Raw genomic sequence first — 23,052 nt, 5'->3', positions numbered from 1 at the left:
GGTGGCTAATGATTCACAGAACTCAAACATCCTTAATGGGCTTTATTGTTGCATAAGTTGCACAAAAAAAACTAAACAAAACTAAAACAGTATTGGTGGTAAGAACTGTGAAAACAGAATATAAATGGCAGGGACCTTGAAGGATTGAGATCTCAGGTTGCATGTGTGTGTGTCAGTGGACTAATTGTTCAACTTCCTGATCTTTCTAAGCATCTATGCATAGATCTAATGTTATTTCTGCCCGTGTGTGTGTGTGTGTGTGTGTGTGTGTGCGTGTGTGTGTGTGTGTGTGTGTGTGACGGTTTCAGTGCTCCCCAAGTCGAGTAATGATGGGCAAGAGATAGAGAGTGATGAATGCAGCTGGAATAAACATCGATGGGCAAAACAGCCTGACTGTTGCATGTTTTTAATGGACAAAGGAATGAAAAATATAGCTAGGAATGACTGCTTAGGAGCGAACTGTTCAGTCTGCCCATGTAATGTAAAAAAGAAATATAAAATATCCAGATGAAAATGAGGAATCTACACTTCTAAGGTTAAGATATTATTTTAATAAAAAGCTCATTAATATATGAGTGAGAAACCTGTTTACATTTGCATGGGTTCTACTTTGGCTTTATGGAATTCTGCTCCCTTACAAAGCACCACTTGTGTGGGAACAGGGCAATCTGGGTCCTGCCCTCTATGACACGACCTGCTGGGCGATGACAGTGGTGGTCCCTCCTCTTTGGGCCTGTCTCTTCACCTCCCGGGTCATCTGGCACCACGCGCAGTGATAGCAGAAGCAGAGCGTGCAGCAGTCGCTGAAGAATGAGCCCTGAGGGGATGAAGAAGCACCATTAGGTTCACCAGACCACCTTCAAAGCCAGCAAACCCTTTACCTAACCCAAGTAAATGATCCATCCAATCAGCTACAGGAAGCCGGAAGAAAATCAGGTTTCCTGTTGGGTTAATCAATATATATAAAAAGTGACCATAGACCTCATCTTGGTAAGCAGCACCAATGTGTATGAAAGAGTTTTCATTGTTAGTTACAGAGCTGTCACGATTACTTGATGAATCGTCAGATTAATTGGTAGATTAATCGATTATTAATATAATCGATAGCGACAGCCCTAGTTAGTTACAACTAGTGCTGTGTTCACCTTGTCAAAGGTTGATATTGGATTAAAAAACAAACATGAAAAATCCTTGTTTTTGTTCTGGGATAAGCACACTCCACCAAAAAGGTGAGATTCCGGAGATGATGTCAAACATGCTTGTAGGTTCGTTGCTTTACTGACCTTGTTGCACCTAAAAATGCAATTAAAAAATGTTTAGCAATACAGTGAAACCCACTTATAGTGATCACGGTTATAGTGATCAGCTGCTTTCATTGATCAAAATGCTTGAGACAGAATCATTCCTGTACAAATACTTTATAAATAACACAAGGCAACAAAAAAAAAAATTTGTTTTGTTCCTGGCAAGACAATGTTATTTTTGTGTTGCTTGGGCCAAAAGCAGCTAGTAATAATCATCCATTGAGTCAAAACATTGGTTTTGTCACTTCTGTCCAACATTTTGTATGCAGTCATGGCCATAAGTATAGCATCACTGCAGCAAAACCTGGTTTGAGTCACTGCTAATAATTCTGTCGTTCAATGGCAGTAAGTTATGGTGCCAAGCTATTGTATATATAAAGTCTAAACATACAGCAATGTAATTGCTGTAACATCAGTCGGAAATATCGCTAGATGTCGTTGACATGGCTACCTAGAAGAATTCTTTCCCAAGCTGTCTGAGGCTAAAGAAAAAGCTGGTATCTTTGTTGGACCACAGGTCCAAAAGGCAGCTTGGAGTAGCTTCATCGCAGTAGTACGGGAATTCCTCGGAAATCATAAGGCCGAGAATTATGTGGATGTGGTAGAGACACTAGTAAGGAACTATCAGGCTATGGGGTGTAGGATGTCGATAAAGGTGCACATCCTGGATGCTCATCTACAACATTTTAAGGAGAACATGGGAGCGTACTCAGAGGAACAAGGAGAAAGATTCCACCAAGATCTCAAGGAATTTGAGCGTCGATACCAAGGACAATACAACGAGAATATGATGGGGGACTACATCTGGGGTCTTGTTCGTGACAGGAACTTAGTTTACAATCATCAGTCTAAAAGGACATGTAATTTTTAAGTTTAATTGGACTATATGGACACAAGTCAGAAGATTTTGTAAAAAAAATTTGAAGTCTTGCAAAGGCTGTTAATGTTATCTAATGCGTGTTCTGAACTATTGATGTCCTGACCACAAAATCAAAGTTATTTTGAAATTAAAGTTATTTTCTATCATTTGGATATATAAGCTAACAGGAACTAATAGTTATTTCACAGACACAAAAACTGTGTTACATGGTGTAATTTGCTTATAGTAAGTAGCCCACTTACAGTGTTCATCTTGAGTCCTTTTAAATATAACAACACATAGAAAAAAACTAAAACATGGTAATTATTTTTTTTACTCGCTTACTTTGGTTTTCCAAACTGCCATATAGCTCAGTGGGCTGAGTGTGTGGCTCGCACTGAGTCATACTGGTTGGGGTTTGAGGCTGGCTTTAGGCCAGCTTCATCTGTTTATTTTTATTTCTTGAATTTTGTTTTTCAGTGTTTATTTTCCATATTAGTTTTCTTGTCCTAGGTCAAGGGTTCCCAACTCCAGTCCTGGGGGGCCGGAGCCCTGTGTAGCTTAGTTCTTTCCCTGTTCCACCATAAATGATTCAGCTCAAGAGCTGTGTGGTAATTAGCACAAGGAGTTGAATCAGGTGTGTTAAATGAGGGGAAACCCAAAAATGTGCAGGGCTCAGGCTCTCCAGGACTGGAGTTGGGCACCCCTGCCCTAGGTAGTGCTTATGTTCTGTTCCTTTTCTGGTTCTGTTTGATTATCCTTGTGTTTTATTCTTAGTGTTTAATTCCCAATTACTGTTTCCTAGTTTTTTGTATTTGCACAGCTCTCTAGTTTCTATGCCCCTTAGATATTAGTTCCACCTGTTTCCTTGTGCCAGTGTTTGTTGATTGGTTAATTGATTGTCTTACACCTGTTCCTTGTTTGCCCCATTTTTCTGTGTATTTAAGTGCCTGTTCTGCTTTCTTTTCTAGTGAGTCATTGTTTTAGGTTTCTGTGCTAATGTTGCGTTGCTTGGTTTTCCTAGTCCTGCTACTTGGTTGTGTTTAGTTATGGTTTCTATAGTTTGTTTGTCTCTGTTTATTTTCGTACTTCTCTTTTGATCCCTTTTCTTTTTAACAGTTTATTTTGAGGTTTTTCTTTTTCCAGAGTTCTTTGTTTAAATCAATAAACCCTTGTTTGTCTCTGAGCTGCAAGTGGATTGTCACCTTTTTATGCCTGCATCATGCCCTGGGTCCGTGACAGTAATTTAATTTGTACTGTAACTTGTAAAATGTTTGAAACAGCTATACTGTATTTTGAAATCATCAGTAAAATTAAGTAAATAGTGATGCTGTTTATTTTATTACCTTATTTGTATTTTTAATACATGAATATGTCAATTATTTGGGTATCTGCCTGAGATATGAAGGAAAAAACCTGTTGTAATGGGCATCCAGTTATAGTGATCAATTTCACCCAGACAGGCATGATCACTATAAGTGGTTTCTACTGTATTTTGGTTTTAAATTAAAAAAGGTGAGTCAGCTCAAACTAATAGTGTCATCTGTGTAAAAAAAAGGAATCGATACAACAACTATGCTTACACACATGAGAATTGCACACCCTGCGCAATATGCTAAACTCTCTACTAGCACAAAATCGTCATGGTAGGGATGACCACTCTTCATCGCAGGGTGACCCTGAATAGGATAAGCAGGTACAGAAAATGGATGGATGGATGTGGTCGCCCTGCAATGGTCTGGCATCCTGTTCCAGCTGTCCTCTGCTCTGTGCTTCCTAGGCTCGCCCTAGAGGGAGCTCTACCTCGGCGGACTCCACTGGAGGACCCAAGGCTTCATCCCAGGTCCCACTCACCCTGGATGTCACCTATTTGCCTCCCTACCATCTGGCAAACCCTACAGCGCCATACAGATACCAACTCCGAGGATGAAGAACAGATTTCTGCTGAAGAGCTGGGGCCAAACTCCAAGACTAATGCTGCCACCTTGGACTGTTATTTACAGAGTTGCCACTTTATATCCATACAACGCCACCTTATTACCAAAGATCCCAGGCTTGAGTTAATTATTTATGGTTTATTTTTTCTGTAAATGTCCTTTGACATGTGTCTTTGTTGTTGTTTACTGATGCTGCCATTATTAGGTGAACTAAACAGTATTTCATTGTATGTACATTGTGCAATGACAATAAAGAATTCTGAAGGTAGTCAGACCCTGTCCTGGATAAGTGGGTATGGGAGATGGATGGATATTTCAGTACCTACACCCACTTTCTGAAGAACCTAGAGACAACTTGGTCCATCTGCCGGGAATTATTCCTTCAGCGCAACCCCTCACCCTTACCTGGATGCCATAGCGATCCCTCATTGACTGGCGGAAAAGGCAGGACACCACCATGCACTCTGAATCCAGTACTGGGTAAAGACAGCACCAGCCGTACTGAGAGACTGTTTGACACTGCATGCAAGGAAAGCACCAAGTTCCACAGCAACCTGTGAAAGAAAAGAAACGCATGGTAAACTGCAAGTGTGATAAACACTGACGGTAGTACGCTGGTCTCCTTGTGCAGACATAAGTTTAAAACTATAATCAAGTAAACATGCTAACCCACATCATGAACTAAAAACAAATAAAATATATAACTCTGACATCCTCAGATTTTACACGAGAAGATTTCAGCTTCTGTCCAAAGGTAGTTCTCTGTTGAGTGGGTACACGTTCGGGCATATTAGTAATCAGTAATGAACTATGTCATTGTGACATTAGACTAGGAGCTGTATGTTTCTGGCACTCAAGTGAAGAGAGGGGCAGAGCTATCAACCCATTATCACTCGACGGTGAGTTGGATTGGGCAGGGAGGGGGGCAGATGGATTAAGATGATCAAGATAAGAAGCGAATATCTGGCTGAAGCTTCTGTGCAAGATGAAATCAAGTCACACTTCCCAAAATGCAGAGAGATCAGGGCCATTGAGTCTGACAGCTAAGGGGACTCCCCCTCTCACCAGGAGGCAATGTCAAAAATAGTTTATTACTGCAGCAGATGTTGCTATATGTTGAGTCAGTGGTTTCCCTGATGGAAAGGCTGCAGGGGTAGATGAAATCCATCCAGAGATGTTGAAAGCACTGGATGTTGTTCAGGTGACATGGCTGACACACATCTCCAAGGTTTCATAGAAGGATGGTTAAGTACCTCAGGACTGACAGAGAGGTGTGCCTAGGATTCAGGTGGAACAATGTGGATTCCTTCCTGGTCAGTGTGTGGACAAACACAGCCCATATGGTAAGTAAACAGAGAGACTATAGACACAGTCTGTGACAAACATATAAATTAATAACAAACATCGTATTAATAACATACACGATTGTATATAATGTTTGTTATTAATGTATACTAAAGCTATTAAGGTATGTTAGGATGTTAAGCTGTACTTGCTGCTTATGAATATTCTATGAATGTGCTATAAACATATTATGATGGTGCAGTTAATGTAAAGCGTTACTGTAAATTTGATCAAAATTCAGAAGTAAAATGACATTTACTTTCAGCAAGTAAACAAAAGATCACAGTTTGGAACCTGCACTTCCCCTGTGCTGGTACCTTCTCATGGTGGTCTTGATGACCACTGAGAGCTATGCTGGTGGATACTTTGCCCCTGGCAGCTTCAATCAAGATGGGCAGGTTTCAGTATAGAGACCAGATGAAATTCAGCATCTGCTCCCCCAGGTTGGGGGTTAGGCATGGGACCAACGACCCCACCCCAAAAAACTACCATCAAGTTATGGAAACAATGACAAATGCTACATTTATGGACCCTGTAGTGGACTTGAGCCTAATAACTGGCAGTATGACTACTTCTGATGAATGCCCCCAACAGGAATCATAGGTATGACAGATTACCTATTCAGGCCCAAAACTAATATCCCCCTAAGAACATGACATGTCCGCACCATGTTTGAAACATCCAAAACAGCGCAGGTCATCACTGACATGAAGCGGGGCAAGCTGGACATTCTTGGGATTAGTGAATGGCAATGGACAGGCTCTAGATAATGAACGAACAGTGATGGATCAGTAATCCTGCACTCTGGACAAGAAAACCAGGACATCTGCGGTGCGGCCCGTATATTTTCCAAAGAGAAGGTCAACAGCTTACTGGAATGGGAAGCATTGAGAGACCAGCTAATCAGAGCATGCTTCAGCTCTAAATATTGCATCCTGCAATGTTATGCACCAACAAATGAGGCAGATGAGGAGGACAAGGATGACTGGAATGAGGCACTATGATGAGCAGTCCCACAACATGATATTACATTTACAGCATTTGGCAGACGTCCTTAGCCAGAGAAACTTACATAACACTTATGCAAGATAAGCTACTGATCATGGGTTACATGAATGCCAACGTCGGAGCTGACGATACCGACTGTGAGAGAGCTATGGTGTGGTGTCATGAATGACAATGGCGAACAAGTTGACTTTTGCATAGACAGCAACCATCTTCCTACACAAAAACATCCATCAGCTAACGTGTAAGTTGCCCGACGGTTCCACCACCAACCAGATCGACCACATCTTCATTAACAGGAAGTGGCACAGGTCCCTTCTTGATGTTCGAGCTTGCCGTGGAGCTAATGTTTACATTAACCACTACCTTGTTACTACAACCATCAAGTTGAAACTGAGGAAAGTAGTCAAGCATAAGGTACAGAGGAAACATCTTGATGTTTCTATATTTCACATCCCCAAACACCACCAAAGAGCTTACACCAAATTACCCCATTTGTAGGAGAAGACTGACAGACTGAACCCCTTTGCCAAGCAAACAGGTGACTCTAAAACACAAGTGATGTGCATAAATGTCAACCCTAGTGCACTTATTACAGTAAATGATGCTCCACTTGAATACGTTGAGGAGTTTACATATCTTGGCAGTCTTGTTAATAAGGACAATACAGCACCAATGGACATCAGAGCAAGACATAGAACAGCACATAGTGCATTCGCAAGACTTCAGTCCATCTGGAAGTCCAAAGAGCACAGCCTAAGAACAAAGGTCAGACTCTACAACAGCAGTGTCAAACCTGTTCTTCTGTATGGCTCCGAATGCTGCCATGTTGTAAAGGGTTATATGAACAAGATCGATGCCTTCAACAATGGATATCTCAAGAAGATCTGTCATATCTTTTGGCCCGAGAAGATCTCTAATGAAGACCTTTACAAGAACACAAAGCGTAGTGCTGGAGATCAAGTGCCGACGCTTAAGATGGCTTGGCTAAGGACCAGAACTGTCTACCAAAGGTTGTTCCACGATGGATGCCACCTGGGAAGCCCAAACAAAGTCAGCCTACAACAACCTGGTGCCAAGTTGTGATGAAAGAGCTGAAGGAGATGGACCTAACATGAGGCAAAGCAGAACACGTACCCCAAGACAGGACCAGATAGAAGCAGATTGACGCCTTTCAGCACAAAGAGGATTAATGTTGGAATCTGCAAGCAAAACTACAGCCTTGTTAGATTCTTACGGGAAATGTGGACTTTAACAGCCACTGAAAAACCTGCAAATCCTGTTCAGATTCTTTAAACTACCCAATACACATCAACCAATTTTGAGATGATTTCAGGCCATATTGTACAGTTTTTGTGAAGTACCTCAGCTGGAAACTGGCATTCCTGGCATCGCAGAGGGAGGCACTATCGCACATAACCGCCAGCTCTCTGATGCTTCACTATTATCATGGTCTAACCACAAAAGAGCCTAAAACAAACAATTCATTTTAACATTTGAGGCCGTTTGCATATCTGTCACTGTGCATTTTAAACAAAATCATTGGCTAGATACAGTTGTGTAAATACGTTAATACAAATGGTTGAAGTGGGGTGTCCAAAAGTCTTCAAGTGAGATGATCAAATGGACAGATTTTAGCAACAGCATATATCCACACATAGAATTTCCCATAAGGAATATATACGCACTTTGACTACTCATTTGAAGGTGTTCAAAGAAAAAAAATGTTTAGCAGCGCTCTTGTGCGCAGGGAATGCGACGGGTTCTTGCACGGTGCCAGACTTACAAGTATCCATATCGGAGAAGCAGTCGCACAGCCCTGTGCTCCAGTCTCCGGAGCTCTGTGCAGTAGAGACTGTGGTGATCTGCTGCATCACTGCCATGGTTGGTGGTCACTGGAGACTGTGAAAGCTTAAAAAAGAAATTAAGTGCAGTGGTTAACGAAGAAGAAGTATTAATGAAGTGAATGTATATGCATATGCTTATAATGTAGCCATCAATTTAAGAGAAAAGCGATTCCAGTTGTCAGTGCTAAACTTGCCTCTCACCCCCTTTGCTTTGTGATGTTCAGGCAGCTACGTTTCAGTAGATCAAAACTACCTGAACTGAAACAGGTTGGTAAAGACAGAGACTGACTATTTCCTTCAACTAGCCACATCCGCTGTGGTATAAATATACATCATGCAATAAATAAATGAATCCCATTAAATCATCAAGTGGAATGCACTCATCAATGGCCCATCATTAAAGGAAACTTTGCATATTCTAAGGGAACTATGCACTATTTGGACAAAAGTACTGGGACACCTGGCCATTACAGCTACAGGAACATTTATGACATCCGGTTCTAAATCCATAGCCATCAGGGAGTAGAGTTGGCAAAGGAGGAGGAGTTTAAATATTTCGGGTCAACAGTTCAGACTAATGGGGAGTGTGGAAGAGAGGTGAAGAAAAGAGTGCAGGCAGGGTGGAGAAGAGTGGTAGGAGTGATTTGTGACAGCAAGTTTCAGGGTGAAAGGGAAGGTTTACAAGATGGTGGTGAGGCCAGCTATGTTGAATGGGTTGGAGACGGTGGTACTAATGAAAACACAGGAGGCAGAGCCAGATGTGGCAGAGATAAAGATGTTTAGATTTGCTTTGGGACTGACGAGGATGGACAGGATTAGGAATGAGCAATTTAGAGGGAGAGCTCAGATTGGATGGTTTGGAGACAAAGCTAGAGATTGCGTTGGTTTGGACATGTACAGAGGAGAGATGCAGGGTATGTGGGGAGAAGGATGCTGAGGATAGAGCTGACAGGCAAGAGGAAAAGAGGAAGGCCTAAGAGGAGGTTTATGGACGTGCTGAGAGAGGACATGCAGGTGTTTGGTGTGAAAGAGGAAGGCCTAAGAGGAGGTTTATGGATGTGGTGAGAGAGGACATGCAGGTGGTAGGTGTGAAAGTAGAAGATCTAGAGGACAGGAAGAAATGGAAACAGATGATCTGCTGTGGCGACCCCTAATGGGAGCAACCGGGAAAAAAAGAACAAGAAAAAGAAGGCATCAATATGGAGTTGGTCCCCCCTTTGCTACTATAGCAGCGACCACTCTTCTATGAGAACTTTTGCCCATCATACAGAAGAACATTTGTGAGTTCAGGCACTGATGTTGGATGTGAAGGCCTGGCTCGCAATCTCTGTTCTAGTTCATCCCAAAGGTGTTCAATGGGGTTGAGGTCAGGGCTCTGTGCGGACCAGTCAAGTTCCACCACACCAAACTCACCCAACCATGCCTTTATGGACCTTGCTTTGTGCACTGGGACACAATCATGCTGGAACAGAAAAGGGCCTTCCCCAAACTATTCCCTCAAAGTCAGAAGCATAGAATTGTCTGAAATGTCTTGGCATGTTGAAGCATTAAGAGTTCCCTTTACTGGAACTAAGGGGCCCAGCCCAACCCCTGAAAAATAATCCCATACCATTATCCCTCCTCAACGAAACTTTACAGTTGACACAATGCAGTCAGGCAGGTAACCTTCACCTGGCATTAGCCAAACCCAGACTTGTCCATCAGACTGCCAGACAGAGAATTTGTCACTCCACAAAACACGTTTACACTGCTCCAGAGTCCATTGGTAGTGTGCAGTTTACACCACTCCATCCGACACTTCGCATTGCGCTTGGTGATCTGAGGCTTGCATGCAGCTGCTCATAACATGAAGCTCTCAGCGCACAGTTTTTCTGCTGGGCTTAATGCCAGAAGAAGTTTGGAACTCTGCAGTTATTGAATCAGCAGAGCACCTCAGCACTCTGCAACTCGCTCTATTACTTTACACGGTCTGACACTTCGCAGCTGAGTTTTTGTTGTACTAAATGCTTCCACTTTGCAACAATACCTCATACAGTTGATTATGGAATATCTAGAAAGGAATAATTTTCACAAACTGTCTTATTGCAAAGGTGACATAATATGACAGTGCCATGCTTGAATTCACTGAGCTCTCAGGAACGACCCATTCTTTCATTATTTCATTCTTTCAATACTTTTGTCAATATAGTTTAGACACACTGGAAATACCTCTCAGGTCATCTTGTTTCTGGATGTTTTGCTTGAGTTTATTATTTGCACATAACAAAAATTTATGTCTTGTATAAATAAACATCTCAGTTATTATGTGGCAAGTACTCAGGCAACTTTCTCTCTTTGATGTTTTTGCAGTCCTGACAAAATATTTTAATTATGCTTTTATCTCAGCCTGTATAGTCAGCAAATCACTTATTGCTGACAATCCAGAAGGATTAAAAACCCACTACTCTTTAAACAAATCTGACACCATTTCACCATAAACCACACAAACCACCAGGAAAATAGTGAACGGTAAGTACATAGCGCTTTTACAAAATCAAAAACTTTATTTTATTTCACACTCTTTTTATTATTTATTTGTTTGTCTTCTTTGCAATGAGTTGGTAATGCATTTCTTCTACTTGCGCCTTCCACTACAGAGCAGATCTCGACACTCTAAACCAGGGGTCTCCAAGTCTGGTCCTGGACAGCTACTATCCAGTAGGTTTTCTATCCTACTTGGCTTCTGATGAGCCACACCTGCTCCTGGTATTTACCTGAGAACAGGTGTGGCTCATCAGAAGCCGGGTATGATAGAAAACCCACTGGATAGTAGCTCTCCAGGACCGGAGTTGGAGATCCCTGCTCTAAACGCTTTTTTTCATATGTAGAACATTCAGGTAGTTGGTGGCTTGAGGCAGAACAATACATTTTAGAAATAATAGACATAATATACCAATATAGGCATAATAAAAAACAAAATGCAAGAATAACTGGTAATGATTTACTATACAATATACTGCAAAATGTGCTATTGTGATATCGATGAGTTTCATTATATTTATGTCCTACTATTATAATTATTATATATCTATATTGTATATAGAAATAGGTACCTACCTTACCTTCTTGATCAATATCCCCTAATTCTTGGTGATGGTGGGCACAGTAATTTGAAGAAATAGCCTAACCGTTAATTTTCAGGGCAAATAGGGGGCTGGTGGCAAAAGTCGATTCTCATTTGCATTGACATGAGCACATTGAGTTCCAGGTTGTTTACTGGCTCATCATGAGGCAAGACGACCCTCTTCTGTGTCATAGGAGAGCTCACTGTTATTGGAAATGAGTCCCACTTCAGATACAAAAACTGACATTAGTCTTTTGTTCTGGCAAAATGCATCAAGGCAATGCATTAAATCATCTCAGTGGCTCCGTATCAATTTCTATTCTATGGAACTGGTATGTATTTCACTTTCATTTTGAGTAAAACGTAACAGAAATACACAAAAAACCAAAAACAGCATACACTAAATGTAAACTACTTGTGGTGCCAAAGACATCAGGCCTGACCTGGCGCCCACATCAGCTGAGCTCACACCATGAATTTAACAGATTCCAGGCAGGGCAACTGACCAATGGATAGTCTGACAATTGCTCTGCATGGTCATATACCGAAACGTCAAGGTATAAAGCAGATTTCTACTTCCTTCGTTCCTCAAAAACAGCAGGTTTTTCTTCTGAGAGAACGACCCTCTCATTATCTCATTACACTGAACTACAGTTCAGGAGTGGTACCACGATGTTCCAAGGACATAAGCTATTACACACTCATTGGCCACTATATTAGATACACATATTTAACTTCCCGTTGAAGAAAATTTCTAATCAATCAAGCATTTGTCAGCAGCACAATGTATAAAATCATGCAGATACATGTCAGGAGCTCTGGGTAATGTTCACGTCAAATAGCTGAATGAAGAAGAAAGGTGATTTAAGTGCCTTTGATCATGGCCTAGTTGTTGGTGCCAGACAGACCACACCGGGTGCCACTCCTGTTGGCTAAGAACCGGAAACTGAGGCTACAGTGGGCACAGGCTCCCCAAAATAGGACAATGGAAGATAGGGGGATATTTTCTTGTCACACTTTGGGCACCCTTTGTACTAAATGTCACAGAGCTCATATCATCTAAGACTGGTTCCTTGAACATGACAATGAGTTCATTGTACTCAAATGGTCTCCACGGTCACCAGGGGCCTCATGTATAAACGGTGCTTACGCACAAAAATGTTGCGCACGCCCGTTTCCACGCTCAGGTCGAGATGTATAAAAACTAAACTTGGCGTACCGCCACGCACATTCTCACGGCAACCCCAGACAAGGCGTACGCAAGTTTCTGCTCGATTTGGCAAAATGGAGGCACCTACTGGCAAAAGAGTGCTACTGCAGTTTCACTGTGTCAGACTCACAATCATGACGCTGACTTTATCAAATACACCGACATTAATTGTATGTTGTTCACAAATGTACGGCAGCTGATTTTTTTTTTATCAATTTGTAACAATAAAACGGTGCAGAAAATGACCGAACTATTACAACTACCATGGCAGCTCTTGTGTTATTGAAAGACATAGCTTATAATGATGATGATGACTGGCTTCTAAGTCAATTAAGATTTCCAAGAGCAATCCTTTTGGAGCTGTGTGCTAAACATTACAGTATTACAAAAGCAGACGATGAGGAATTACGCTATAGGCTACCTGTTCCTTTACAAGTTCTGTCCACTCGCGGGTTCTTAGCCACAGGTGCTTTTCAGCGAGAACTTGCGGACCTATCGGGTATTTCTCAGTCAATTCTGAGTCGCGCCATGCCGGCTGTATGGGACGGCATAATTCGCTTGTCACCCAGATATATAAAATTTCCTTACACTGTGGTTGAACAGGCAAATATTAAAGCGCAATTTGCAGCGATGTCCGGTTTTCCCAACGTAGTCGAAGCTATCGACTGCGCGCACATTGCTATAACCTTCAGTGAACGAATTTGCTTTCGTAAATGGAAAGCACTTTCACTCTATTAATGTACTCTATTAATGTATTGGGGGCACCTCTTGTACTGTTGTCTGTAAGAATAAACAAACAGAATAAACGAAAGTAACACCGCATCTGCGCCCTACGCGTTTTTCATAAACATGCAAGTAATTCAAACAAGTATGGTACGAGAAAAAATCACCCGCGATGACATCGGCGTCCCCCTCACCCGATAAAAGTGTGTCCCCAATCATCGCAGCAACTAGTTGCTCAAAGGGTGTGAGACCGGGAATTCCGCTACCTCCGCCTGTGCTGTTAAGACTCTTAAGGTGAGCGGCCGCTCGTTTTTCCCGCCGTTGATTTTAATGTCCTACCACTTCTTTTTAATTTCGGCCACCGTGCGAATTTCTGAACCAAAAACTGACTCCGCCACGCTGTGCCACTCCGTAAACTTTCGTTTATTGCTGATGCCACTTATACCACCTAATAATATCACTTTTCTTTTCTCGATTTCTGTTAACATGACCTCCACTTCGCACTCGCTGAAATACTTCTTTTTCCCTGTTGTTGGGCTTGACCTCGAATACCAAGATTCTTAAGTAGCCTGATGGTTGACTTCCCCACGAAGCCTCTCCAGCCAACTTCCACTGGGCAAATCTTGCCTTTCCAACCACGCTGTTCGGCGTCTGCCACTAGCTCCTTGTACTTTAGGCTCTTGCGGCGTAGGCCTCCCCCACAGCATCCTCCCAGGGAACAGTGAGCTCTATGATGTACACAAAGCGGTGTGTCGAGAACCAGAGCACAAGATCTGGTCTGAGGTTCGTTGTGGGAATCTCAGATGGGAAGCAATATCTTTGATTCAGATCAGCCCCCAACTTCCAGTCTCGTGCCCCTCCGAGCTGGCCAATATCTGATGTTGTGGGGACTACGGCTGGCATTGCCCCTTCTTGGGCGAATGCACTAGCAGGTGCAGGATGGGATGATAGAGGAGGCATGGCATTGGTCTTTGTCCGCCTGGTCTCGTGAACAGCTGCCAGGCACTTCAGGACTTGGTTATGCCGCCATGGGTACCGAACCTGTGACAGGCTTGTTTTGCAGCTGACCAGAATGTGCTTGAGGTTTGCAGGGAATAGACAGAGGGGGCATGTGGGGTCTTCTCTGTACCATTGTTTGAGGTTAGAGGGGGAGGGCAGGGTATCGTATATGGCCCATAGAATGAAGCTGGTGTGAAATGCCTCCATGCCCCTCAACTCCCTCCGTGAGAATTTCCTCCTCTCGACTTCCTCTCATCTCATCCACTGCCCTTGCCTAGATTGTGAGACAGCCTTTGCACATCTTACTGCCTGCTCTTGTCGACACACCTCCTCAATGACCAGAGCTCGGCGCTGAGCTGGAGTTGCCTTATGCCAGGATGGTTTGCTCTCCCCAAGGCTGAGGCCTCCTCTCTCCTGTTGCACAAGGCCAATGATGTCTCTGTGTCTGAGGTCTGACTCTGCCGGCTGAATATCTGCAGTTGGGGTCCACTTCTTTCCGGTCGCAAGAGTAGGAGCTGCTTGGGCCACGCAGGGGTCTCTGGATCCTGTGGGTCTCATCTCCACCCTCACTTTGGAACGCTTGAACTCCTCTGCGATGCTGGACACAGGAAGTTCAAGCACGTCTTTTCCATACAGCCCGATGTTACTGAAGCATCTCGGAAGCCCCAGCCATTTTTTGGCGAATGAGCTGACCACCCTCTCAAGGTTCTCGACCTTTGAGATTGGGACCTCATAGACCGTCAGAGGCCACATGAGGCGGGGTAACAGCCCAAATTGAAGGCACCAAGACTTCATTCTGCCTAGGAGCATAGTCTTGTTGATACGCTCCAGTACCTGTATGGTTTCCTGCCTAAGGTGGTCCACTTGTTCAGTGTCCTTGAGGGTTGCATCATACCAACGTCCGAGACTCTTTACTGGCTTCTCTTACACTGTTGGTATGGGCTCCTCATTGACATAAAACCGGTGCTCCACCAGCCTTCCCTTAACGACTGAGATCCTAGATGGATGCCTGAACCACCTTAACTGGCTTAAAAGAATTCTGGGGGCTGTGGTGCCCACAGGAATTTAATCAAGGCTGTTCGGGTGCAAAACCAATTGTTTCAGTATTTTTATAATTTTCTGTTCATTGAAACACAGCATCATTAAGTTCAGTTTTCCCGATTCCTTGGTAAACAATTTGTCAGTCTTTTAAATGTAAACCACAGGAAGACACCTTCAAGAAATCAACAAAACAAGACAAATTCGGCACATACAGAGTAGGGGAGGGAGGGGAAACGAACTTCTAACCGCGGATATGAGAGCGAACAGCGGTACCTACTGAGCAAGTGGAATTATTATCTGCGATTTCATAAAAGAACATAAGGGGTCAGTACAATCACACTTAATAATCTGTTTTTCCATTCGCTGCTTTACATTAATGAATAAATCCCTTCTCATGGCCAAGATTGGTTACACATTTTCACTTTGAAGAAGAAATGCGCCCAATAAGACAGTGACCTGCGCAAAATATACACCAGCTTTTAAAGAAAACAATAAAATCACCACAAACCGATTTTTAAATTTTCTATTCAAATTATATCCATAATTTCCACACTATTAAATTACTATATTAAAAATGTTTTTTTTTTTCTGTTTGCGTAATGGCCTGTTGTTTCACGAAAACAACTACACAAGGTCTCCACAACCAAACTTTGTAGTCAACAGCCTTTTCATTCACTTCCTTAATTCTATATTTTCATTACTCATGGGGGAAAAATAGTCGAGCTGTACAAAAACTTGGGTATGACTTCTACTCTTATTGCCACTATGTCACTATAATATTGGCATGAGCTTTTGCAAATGTGCAGTTGAAACTGTTTCCTTTGTATAAACAGTCTGGGAATATAACCCAGATGCTTTATCACTGGTTGGTTCTACATGAGGAAACATCATGTTTATGTTTCAATTGGCCAACACGCTTGCAGCCGAAAGAACGAATTTCAATGAAAATGTACGTTAAACTGGTTCCGGACTGACACTAGCCTAAGAGGCCTGTCTTCTCTGGGAGACAACTGGGGAAGTTTTCCTGGGCCCGGACCTAGGGGGGTTCCCGGGGGAGGACATCGTGGGGTAATTTTGCCCCATGTGCGGGAATTATGTGTGGTGGGTTTGGGTATTAATGTCAATAATGTGACTCATATCATTGTGTTCAAAGTTATTAGTTTATGCTACAGACACATCAGAACCTACATGCTTTGAAACATAATGCAAAACTGCAAATCTGTAGCACAATGCTAGATATACAAGGCTTATACTATTCGAAATTTACATCCAATTAAAAGAGAAATAAAAGAACTCAACAATTCTTTTAGCTCCATGTTGAAATGACTAAAGTTTAGGAACTGCCTGTCACTAATTTCTATACTTTGTGGCCCGACAGACTAATTGAGTAAAAAGTACCTTTCACCTCTAAAGCTCTATATTTTAAGCACAGATAGTTATGATGAATCATTACAGATCAGCAAAAGACAATACTTAACAGTTAGTTTGGGATTAGAATATGGTAACATTGAAGTTAGGATGGTGGCTTTGTGGTCAAACATAATTTCAAATGACAAGATACTGTAACATTGTGCCGTGAACAAGAGAAACATCAAAGTAATTAGATATATAAATAATCATCAAGGTAATTCCAGCTTTCTCAGAAATATAATGCAGAAACATAAATTTCATTCATATAAGAAAATATACTTAAAGGCTGATACTTTAATTTTAAGAAAGTTTTGATAACTGTCAATTTTAAGAAAGTTTTTATAACTATGCATTCAAGGTATATACGGCCTAAAAGCGAAACGCACAAATTGTTACTCTAATTTATCTAATATGGTTGTTTAAAACATACATGTGTTTACGTCTATATATTAATATCTAAATGAAAATGTATTGTAACCACGTACATAATACGTAACTACAATAAATAAATTAAACAGATATTATTCTGATACACCGGGTGACTTTTAATGTTGAAGAGTAATCCAGTAACAAACTTAATAGGCAGTAATAAGTAGTAATAAGTAGCACTAAGTTTCTAGTTAATGGGTCTGCTTTCTTGCATGTTGTACTTCGGTAAGATATTAGACCCTGTAGGTGACGTCAGATTTTTTTTTAAGGCGGGTGTTGTCAGTCATTCCGATAGAGCAGCGTTCACAGCAGAGAGGAAGATCTCAGCACAGTGTTTAACATGAAAAAGAAAGACGTGTAGGAAGAGAACGCATCGAGGAGTAATAATTATATAAATGACCTAAGCCTATTATTTTTAAACAGCGATCAAAGAAGCTCGGAACAATACAAGAGTATTACGATGTAAGAAGATTTTTGTGGACATCTTGTGGAAATTAAGTATGTAAAATTTGAAATGCGACGGCATTTGAAACTACAGGGTACTTGAAACTACAGCAAAGAAGTGTGATCATGGAGAAAAATACGACAAATGACACAATCAATTATTATCCTGATATACGCGTGTATGCATCGGGCGTATGTTTTATAATCATGGCTTTTTTCAACGTCATAATAAACTGGACTATAATGCGCGAGGAGCGACTCCGGGGGCACGCGCGCTTCGTCCTCATCTTTCACCTTTTATTTTCGGCGCTCGTCTATTTTGCTGTATGCTCTGCTTTCTACCTGCAGATCTACCTTCAGTTAGAAACCTCTGCCGCTGCCTGCAGGACCGTTATAACAATTCTTATCTCCAGCGCTTCCAACATCCTTCTCACCCTTACCGCCATGGCCCTGGACCGCTACTACGCCGTATGTTTCCCGCTGAAATACAGTTCCACATGCTCGTGGCAGTGGCCGTGGCTCACCGGACTGCTGACTTGGGGTTTGGCGCTGATCATCCCCCTGAGTCTTTTCTTTAAGTTAGATGATATCGATTATGCTCGATGCGACAGAGAGCATCTAAGGAAAGGCGAGATTCACAAAATACTTTTAATAACTACTTGCTTAGCTGTGATCATCTTCAGCTATATCAGGACTTTTCAAGAGAGCCGACGTCTGGGAGTGCTGAACCGGCGCAACAGCGTCGCCTGCAAAACTATCGCCCTGCACGGCACCCAGCTCGCTGTCTATCTACTCCCAAACTTTGTGAACTTCTTGTTGCACAGCCTGGAGAGGAACAAATACCTGGAACGCCGGGACAAAGAGTTGTATGGAGTGGTCATCTTCGCCTTCTGTAGCCTGGCACAGTGCATCGCCCCCATTGTGTATGGGTTGCGCAACGATGAGCTGCTGGAGGACATGCATCGGCGATTCCCTCAGCTGTGGTGCAACTTAAAGAGCCTCGTGGAATGGACCGTGCGGACCACGCAGGTCAGGGTGCAGTCCCAAGCAAGGTAAGTGTCTAACACAGACGAGAGCATGGGCGTAAATTGTGAGGGGGGGATGTAACCCCCCCCAATATTCACAACCAGCCAATACAACCCCCTGAACCCCCTTAAATGGGTGGGCACCTTAACCCCCCAATGCTTAACCCAAAGCTAGAGTACAGTGGTTAAGCAAAATGGGAGTAAGTTGGGAGAACAAACACTTTAGGAAAGGAAAGAACATGGTCAAAGTTTTAAGGAAACAAAAATTATGAAATTGAATACACAACAATATGTGTAAGTTGTTAAGTTTAAGATAATTGATTCCACACTCTCAGAAAAAAAGGGTAGGAATTTGTACTTTTGCTTGTTACTGGGGCTGTACAGTGACAAGGATCTGGCAATTGTACCCTTAGCTGTAGGTGACTGTATGTTTTAAGGTACAGAAAAGGACCCTGAGGAACCTTTTTGTACCATTGGAGGTACATTATTGTTGTTTGTACCTCGGGGATGAGGATACAGTGACAAGCAAAGGTACAAATTTTTACTCACTTTTCTCGCTTTATGCTTTTCGAATGAAAACAAAGTTCGAAAGTATCTAGGAAAAACCAGATTATCATTCTGCATCATTGTATTTCTAGTTCCTTGTCACTTGTTATTTTCAGAAATTTCGTTTATGACTCTGGTACATTCTCCAGAAGCACCGCCTTTATTGAATTTTCATCTGAGCATCCAGCGCACTTGTCAAGTCGCAGCATAAAATGCGGGAAACCTGTGATCACAGGTGGCTCAATGCATATAGACACAATAGCTGTGTAAATAACCAACAGGAAACTAAAATAAGACCAGGAAGCACTAGAAAAGACCTTTCCCGGTAAAACATGGATCAGAAGGCAGTGGCATGTTGGGTACACAGAGATGGTCATGGGAGCCCAGTGCAAACATTAGGTATTTGTAAACATTAACAGGCTCGATTTTGTTTCAGGGAAAAGGCCATTGCTTCGGAGACTCTCATCTCAATACCGCCTCCTGCAACACCTGTATGACTGGAAAGATGGCACATGAGGAAATGGGGAAAAGAAAACACAGCGTGATGAACATATCCCAGGATAGCGAGATGTACACCAGAGGGTACGGATCCTTACCGCCGGGCGAGCATGTGTCCCAAGCTGAGGAGGCCGCTGTTAGCCCTAGAGACCCGCTGGCCCGGGCAAGATGACCCAGCCAGGAAACAGTGACCAGGCACTGGACCGGTTCATGGAGTTCTCTCTACGTTCGAGTACATGGGGAGTTATGCTGCGCGGAAGGGCCCCTCGTTGGACGGATAACTGGATGTAGCCAGTTTTTGGATGACAGCCAAACTCAAAACTCAAATATGTGAAATGTTATGTATTATTCCAAGGTCAACCTGAGATCTTTCCTGCATTTATGGACAACTACACACTTAAGTCTGTATATGTTGGAATACATTCACTGTGTCATATTTATGCAGTATTTTTTGTATTTAGTATTACAATAAAATGTCTCATAAATTAGTTATACATCATTTTGTCTTTTTCAGCTTGAGAATCAGACTTTACACCCACAAAACGACTCTGTACAGCTTCACTGTGAAAATGCAAGAGTAGAAAGTAACCAGATATTTCAGATCCTCAATCATACTTGGTTTAAATATGGTCATTTATGACAGGTATATTTAAAAGATATAGTGGCTGCCATTTCAGGTAATTACAGAAAGAAGTGCTTGTATAATGACAATTATAAAAAAAACGCTCAGATTGCTTACTGGGGATTCATACTAATGGTGGCAGATCACCTGACTTACGATAATCGAAAATGTTTCGTTTTACTTGGTTTCTGAGATGATCTGTGGATGCTTTCACACGACCGGATTTACCTTTTCATATCAGGCATCGCATCTCCAGGAACTACACAAGCACCCTTTTTCAGATGACAGACGTGGTTCCGCTGTCGGCCATGATGCCTACCCTTTTCCAGTAGCCAAGCATCCTTAAACACAGTTTGAGTGGATCAGACTATGTGCGAGTGAGGTGGAGTGCCACATCTGAAATTATTCTGGAATATTCTCTGGTTCACGGAAACACTAAATGGAAAAAAGAGGCCATTGAGAAAAAATAACAATAATAAGGATGATTAGTATCAAGGATGGATTTCATATGTGTGTGTTTTTCACAGAAATAACCATTTTTATTGGTCATAAAAGCTGCCCCAGGTTTTTTTTTTTGGTGTATAGGACAGACAGCAGAGGCTGAATTTTGCTGAATCAGGAACAGTAAAACCCCTAAGATTGCCGCAGGCAGCCAGCCTGCACCAGGTCTGCTGTGGCTTATCCTCGGATGGACAGCATTTTATAAACAAGCACAAGAAGTTAAGGAAATGCAACAAAAAACAAGAAGTTTGCCTGGGTAACATGTGCGGGGAGAGATGAGAAATGAAACCCTCACAAAACTAGTGACATGTTCAAGTTAGTTCAAACTAAATGTGATCCTGGAGATTCTGGGCTGCGATGTACCTTGTGCCGTCAGACGATGTTAGATCCAGACACTCTACAGCAGACGGCGGGGACTCCTCTGTGACATACAGAAGCTCCAAAGGCAGAATCCGCCCCTGTCACTACCTACCTAGAACAATCAACATGAAGGTGGAAGAACATTATAGGGCTTCCCGGCTGGGCACAGTATGTGTCCCATATTGTGACATTGACACAGAAGTCTCTCTGAAATTCCCTTAATGTGAGGTGCACTGAGACGACAACCTATGTTCTTTAATTTGAGATGAGTATTGAAGGCACCTCATGCCAGTCTATGTGAGCAGTGCAGATAAAGTGCTTTTGTGTTCTCACATTAGTGACACGCACTGTACTTGCACCATCGTGTGGGAAGTTCCCAACATCTCAGAACAAGACCATCCAAAAATTCACGTGAACCTGGCATTCTCTGAACAACAATTGCATTGATTTCAGTTTGATTGTAACACATTGCATATTTTGCATGTATTAAAACTTTCAGATGTTGGTGCCCAGATGGCTGTTCATTTTTTGGCGGCGTGCACCTGCTGCATTGTGCTACATTTGACCTTCAAATTGTTGACGATAAAAATATGCGTTTCATTTATTTTTTCAGAAATGAAAAGTGAGAAACAGGAAAATAGGGGAATGGGAAAAACCACGGTATTTCTGGAGAGATAACTGCCCATTGTTGAATGAGGTAGATCTTTCGAAATAAGGTACATTTCATTTGGTCTCTGCAGTTAAAAGGTATTCATGTTCCACCAAACACAAATGCAGCAAAAAAAAAAAAAGTCCACAAATCTTTGGATGGGCCTTAGTCAGATGGGGGATTTGCTGGCTGCTGTGAATTTATCTAGAAACAGCCCCACCACCCGACAGCTGACTTTGTTTTTTGCTGCGCGCTCTTTCTACACATCAAGCGAGAGGGAAATTCTGAGGGCTGCAGAATGAACCACAGTCCCGCACTTCCTGCTTCAGCAGCAGTAAACACAGCCGAGCTCAGTGCACTTTGCAGCGGAAGGAAGAATTAATGCCGCGTACTATGCCAGTAATAGCTACAAGTCACGCGGAAGGGGGATTGCAAGCAGCACAGGAAAAAAAGAAACGAAAGCCACATATTCAGTAGCCGTCATTTCATTAACGCCACACTATTAAACACTCTGTTGGCTACATGCAAAAATTGCAGAGCTCTACTAGCGCCTCTGCCCCATTTACAGAGTAACAATGAGTACAAACGCCTTCACACAACATTAGACCTTTATTCCTGCACACTGTCAACGGCAACAGAAGCGAAATAAATGTCCCTTTGAAAAAGGACAAATATTAACCAAGGTCCTCTGCTCTATCTGTGTCCTATGATTTAATCTGCCCTCAGGGCAGAATCTGTTATACATTAGCCACTGAACCAGTATCCATCTGGGACATTAACTACATGAATGTGTTGGGAACTTGATAACTGAGACACCACCATAGCGATTTTGAGGAAGGAAATAGAGGCAACATGGATGACAGTAGTAAGCGTTACTGATCGCACCCTGGAGTTGCGACGCTTTTATTTTGGCCTTTGAAATTGCTTGAAGCATTTTGCATGAAATTTTTTGGGACAAAACCACTACTGTCCATCCATCTTTCAGCTTCTTATGCTGGTCAGGTTTGGAGGAGTGGGGGTGAGTGGAGGGGGGCGGATGCTGGAGTTATCCCCATGCAACACATGGCACAAGGCTGGATTGCATCACAGGACGCATACATGTACAGATCGAACACACCACAGACAAGCCTAATTGTCATCGTAATTGTATTGTATTGCGATGTAATGAGGGAGGCAGCCAGAGGAAACCCCAAACC

At 42.4% G+C, this 23,052-nt stretch overlaps 2 protein-coding genes across 7 annotated transcripts; one reads left to right on the top strand and one right to left on the bottom strand.

The window, feature by feature from the left end:
• Nucleotides 1-28: 28 nt before the first annotated feature.
• On the bottom strand, nt 29-18,638 carry LOC111854505 (placenta-specific gene 8 protein-like). 6 transcript variants are annotated; one of them, XM_023832504.2, is made up of 4 exons: nt 18,499-18,638; nt 8,236-8,360; nt 4,506-4,654; nt 29-817 (listed from the first exon to the last, which is right to left on the bottom strand). In XM_023832504.2, exons 2-4 carry the CDS (start codon nt 8,330-8,332, stop codon nt 683-685), a joined length of 381 nt encoding a protein of 126 aa, XP_023688272.1. In that variant the 5' UTR covers nt 8,333-8,360; nt 18,499-18,638; the 3' UTR covers nt 29-682. The 6 variants fall into 6 exon arrangements, with proteins under 6 accessions (XP_023688272.1, XP_023688275.1, XP_023688273.1 ...); XM_023832507.2 differs by lacking the exon at nt 18,499-18,638 and adding an exon at nt 13,527-13,560; XM_023832505.2 differs by lacking the exon at nt 18,499-18,638 and adding an exon at nt 11,398-11,501.
• LOC111854504 (olfactory receptor 11A1) lies at nt 17,495-20,212 on the top strand. The gene is made up of 2 exons (XM_023832502.2): nt 17,495-18,707; nt 19,663-20,212. The coding sequence occupies exons 1-2, from the start codon at nt 17,782-17,784 to the stop codon at nt 19,721-19,723; spliced, it is 987 nt and encodes a 328-aa protein (XP_023688270.1). The 5' UTR covers nt 17,495-17,781; the 3' UTR covers nt 19,724-20,212.
• The last annotated feature ends 2,840 nt before the right edge of the window (nt 20,213-23,052 follow it).

This window comes from Paramormyrops kingsleyae, chromosome 10 (assembly GCF_048594095.1).
Source record: "Paramormyrops kingsleyae isolate MSU_618 chromosome 10, PKINGS_0.4, whole genome shotgun sequence".
Lineage (NCBI taxonomy): Eukaryota > Metazoa > Chordata > Actinopteri > Osteoglossiformes > Mormyridae > Paramormyrops > Paramormyrops kingsleyae.
Note: the sequence above shows the minus strand (reverse complement) of the source record. Positions and strands in the feature narration are given on the sequence as shown.